This window comes from Chaetura pelagica, unplaced genomic scaffold (assembly GCF_000747805.2).
Source record: "Chaetura pelagica isolate M959 unplaced genomic scaffold, ChaPel_1.0 scaffold79, whole genome shotgun sequence".
NCBI classification, from domain to species: domain Eukaryota; kingdom Metazoa; phylum Chordata; class Aves; order Apodiformes; family Apodidae; genus Chaetura; species Chaetura pelagica.
Genome location: NW_009969339.1, coordinates 665782 through 668628, shown reverse-complemented (window position 1 = coordinate 668628; position 2847 = coordinate 665782). Strand labels below are relative to the sequence as shown.

The window sequence follows — 2847 nt, the reverse complement described above, 5'->3', positions numbered from 1 at the left end:
CCCCGGGTGTCCCCCCCCACCCGCGCCAGCAGCGGCAGCAGCAGCAGCATCCTGAAAGGATGGGATCCCTCGTTCCCTGCTGGCAGCCCCCCCGCCCTCTGCCTGCAGCTCCCACCCCACTCCCTGCTGTCTTTTCTCCGCTTTATTTTTTCACAGTTTAAAGCTGGAGGAAACAAAAAATGAAAAAAAAAAAAAAACCAAACCAAAACTATCTGTTTTTCTTGCAACTGAATCCACTTATTATATTTACATTTATTTATACCTGTTGTTTTATTAAAAAAATTGCCACTTTTTTTTTAAGAAACCTTTTTTGTCTTTTTTTTTTTTTTTTTTTTTTTCCTATCTCTGTGTGTGTGTGTCTTTATTTACTGTGTCTGTTTGCTATTTTGCACTGTCACCATTAACCCCAGCGTTCCCAGGGCCAGGAAACGGGGACCCCTTCCTGAGGACAATGCGGAGGGGTGACTGAGCCTCAGCTTCCTAGGGACTGGATTCACTCTGAACCCCTAAGGACCTGTGGGGGATGAGCGGATCCCCATGGATCCCAGGGGAATGGAGCAGATCCTCACAGATCCTGGGGAAACAGAGCGGGTCACTGTTGACCTTGGCACCCCAGTATCCTCTGTAACCAGCCCAAAGACATCGACGTCGCTGCTGGCTGTACCCCCATCTCCTGTCCCCCAGGGAGCCTGTGCTGGGTTAAAGGTAAGTGGGAAAGAAACCATAAAACTAAATAATAAAACCCCCCAAAATCCAAAGAGCTGCCTCCTCCTTCTCCTCCCACTTGATTTATTGTCCTTTGCTATTTCTTGGTTCCCTTTTATTTTTTTTTTTAAGTCTGTTTTTATTAAATGTTAAAATAATGGTACATGGGAAATCATGCATTTTCTTTTAAATTTATTTCTATTTTTTAAATCTCTTTCTCTCAGTTTTAAAGTTTTTCTTTTTTTGTTTTTTTTTCTTTTTCTTTTTTTTTTAAAGATTTTTTTTTTCACTGCTGTCTCTTTCCTCGCATTTCCTGTGTGTTTGTTTGTTTGCTCGCTCTCTTGTTTGTCCACTTGACTGCTTGTTCCTTGGTTGTTTTTGTTTGTTTGTTTGGTGGTTTTTTTTGTTCTTTTTTTTTTTTTTTGTTCTTTTTGTTCTTTTTTTTTTTCCTGTGGATTTTTTTTATTTTTTATTTTTATATTTTTTTATATTTTTTTTTGCTTTGGGAAGGTCCCCACCCCCCCACAAAGGGGCACTTCCACCTCCTCCTGCCCGCTCCCTTGCTGCCTCCTACCCCCTTCCACCCTCCCCACTCTGCAGCCCACCCCGTCTCCTCCTGCCCACTCCTGCCCCATTTTCAGCTCCTGGCGACGGCTTCATACCGGGGTGGTCCGGCGGTTGGCTGTGTTGGTGTGGATAGAGTCCTTGTTCTCTTTCTGGATACAGTTGTGAACCTGGAGGAAACTGTTATCCCTGTCGGAGTTGTAGGTGGCGGTGGGGGTGGTGGTTGCCTTCAGCGGGTCCCTGGTCAGGGTGTACATCGAGATCTCTGTTGATGGGAGGGTGTTGAACCCTTTGATCCCGACGGGAGAGGCATCCCTGGAGTGTGAAGGCTCGGTGGAGCGGGAGCTGGAGCGGCTGCGTCTCTGATAGCGGTACCGGTAGCTGGGGATGCGGGTGATGGCGGAGGACTGGAGGTAGTCCGTGGCACGAGCGCTGGCGCGTAGCTGTTTGTGCCGGTCTATGAACATGTGGACAGCCAGCACTCCCACCATCTCAGCTATAATGAAGGACAGGGCCCCGAAATAGAAGCCCCAGCCGTAGGAGTAGCTGTTCTTCTTGGAGTCACTCTTGGAGGGGTCTCCAGCATTGGCTGATATGTATACGATGATGCCAATTATATTACTCAGACCTGCCAGCCGGCCAGTGGGGGAGAGAAAGGGAGATGTCAGAAGGGTCACACATGGTGGTGGTGGGGCTGTGGGGTTGACCCCCTGCCTCCAAAAGGTGGGGACGGGAGATCCCTCAGCCATCCATCCCCTCCCGCTGGGCAGCTTTCCTTGGGAAACCCAGGCAAGACCCTCCTCGCGTGCCTGCCGCGTCCCTGGACTGCAGTCCTGGCTGGTTCCTGAGAGATGGTGGGCATAGGGAAACTCACTGTCTCCAGCAGCTCCCAAGTAGCAGGAAAGCTCCTGCCTGCAAGGCATTGCTGCCTGTCTCTGCCAGGCGAGCAGGCAGGGCAGAGAGGCACCCCTGGGAGGCTGCTTTCACCCTCAATAAGGAAGCATGAACTCCTGCCTAGGCAACCACACCCCTGCAGGATGCCCTGGCTGGGAACCCCCCCCACATCTAGAAGCCCATCTCCAGAGCCTCAGGCTCTGTGCATCCCTTTACCTGCAGACACGAAGAAGATGCCAGCACTAAGGATGATGTTGTGTCGGGTTTTGTAGAACTCGCTGGCTGCAATGCAGAGTCCACCCATGAAAAGCAGAATCACACTCAGGATCGGGAAAATACTAGAGGCTCTAACAGCCCCTGTGGAGGAGAGAGAGGCAGAAAGAACAGTGCAGGTGTGAGAGAAAGGAAAAAGGGGCACGGAAACGGTGCCGGGGTGAGGGGGTGGGGGGGACACAAGCATGTTTCATGGGTGGGGGTGAAGAGGAGAGAGAGGGGGCAACATGTGAGGGGGGAGTAATTCAAGGAGGGATAAAGATGTCGAGGGGTGGAGGTGGGAGAGAGAAGCAAAGTGTGCCAGAAAAAAAAAGCAGTTCAAAGCAGCTCTCCTGCTCCGTGGCTGCTGGTGCTGTGTGAAGCTGGCAACCCAGAGCAGGGAGGTGAAAGGGGCTGAGGGGCCAGTGGCTG

The 2847-nt window shown here is 50.8% G+C and overlaps 1 protein-coding gene across 2 annotated transcripts in view; it reads right to left on the bottom strand.

Moving 5' to 3' along the window:
* Positions 1–1191: 1191 nt before the first annotated feature.
* CACNG2 (calcium channel, voltage-dependent, gamma subunit 2) overlaps positions 1192–2847 on the bottom strand; it is a 54940-nt gene continuing 53284 nt past the window's right edge. For both annotated transcript variants that reach the window (XM_010005762.1, XM_010005761.1), the window contains 2 exons: positions 2380–2520; positions 1192–1897 (listed from right to left, as the gene is read on the bottom strand). In XM_010005762.1, the coding sequence (XP_010004064.1) occupies positions 1362–1897; positions 2380–2520 (677 nt within the window). In that variant the 3' untranslated portion in view covers positions 1192–1361. The remainder of the gene's footprint in view (positions 1898–2379; positions 2521–2847) is intronic.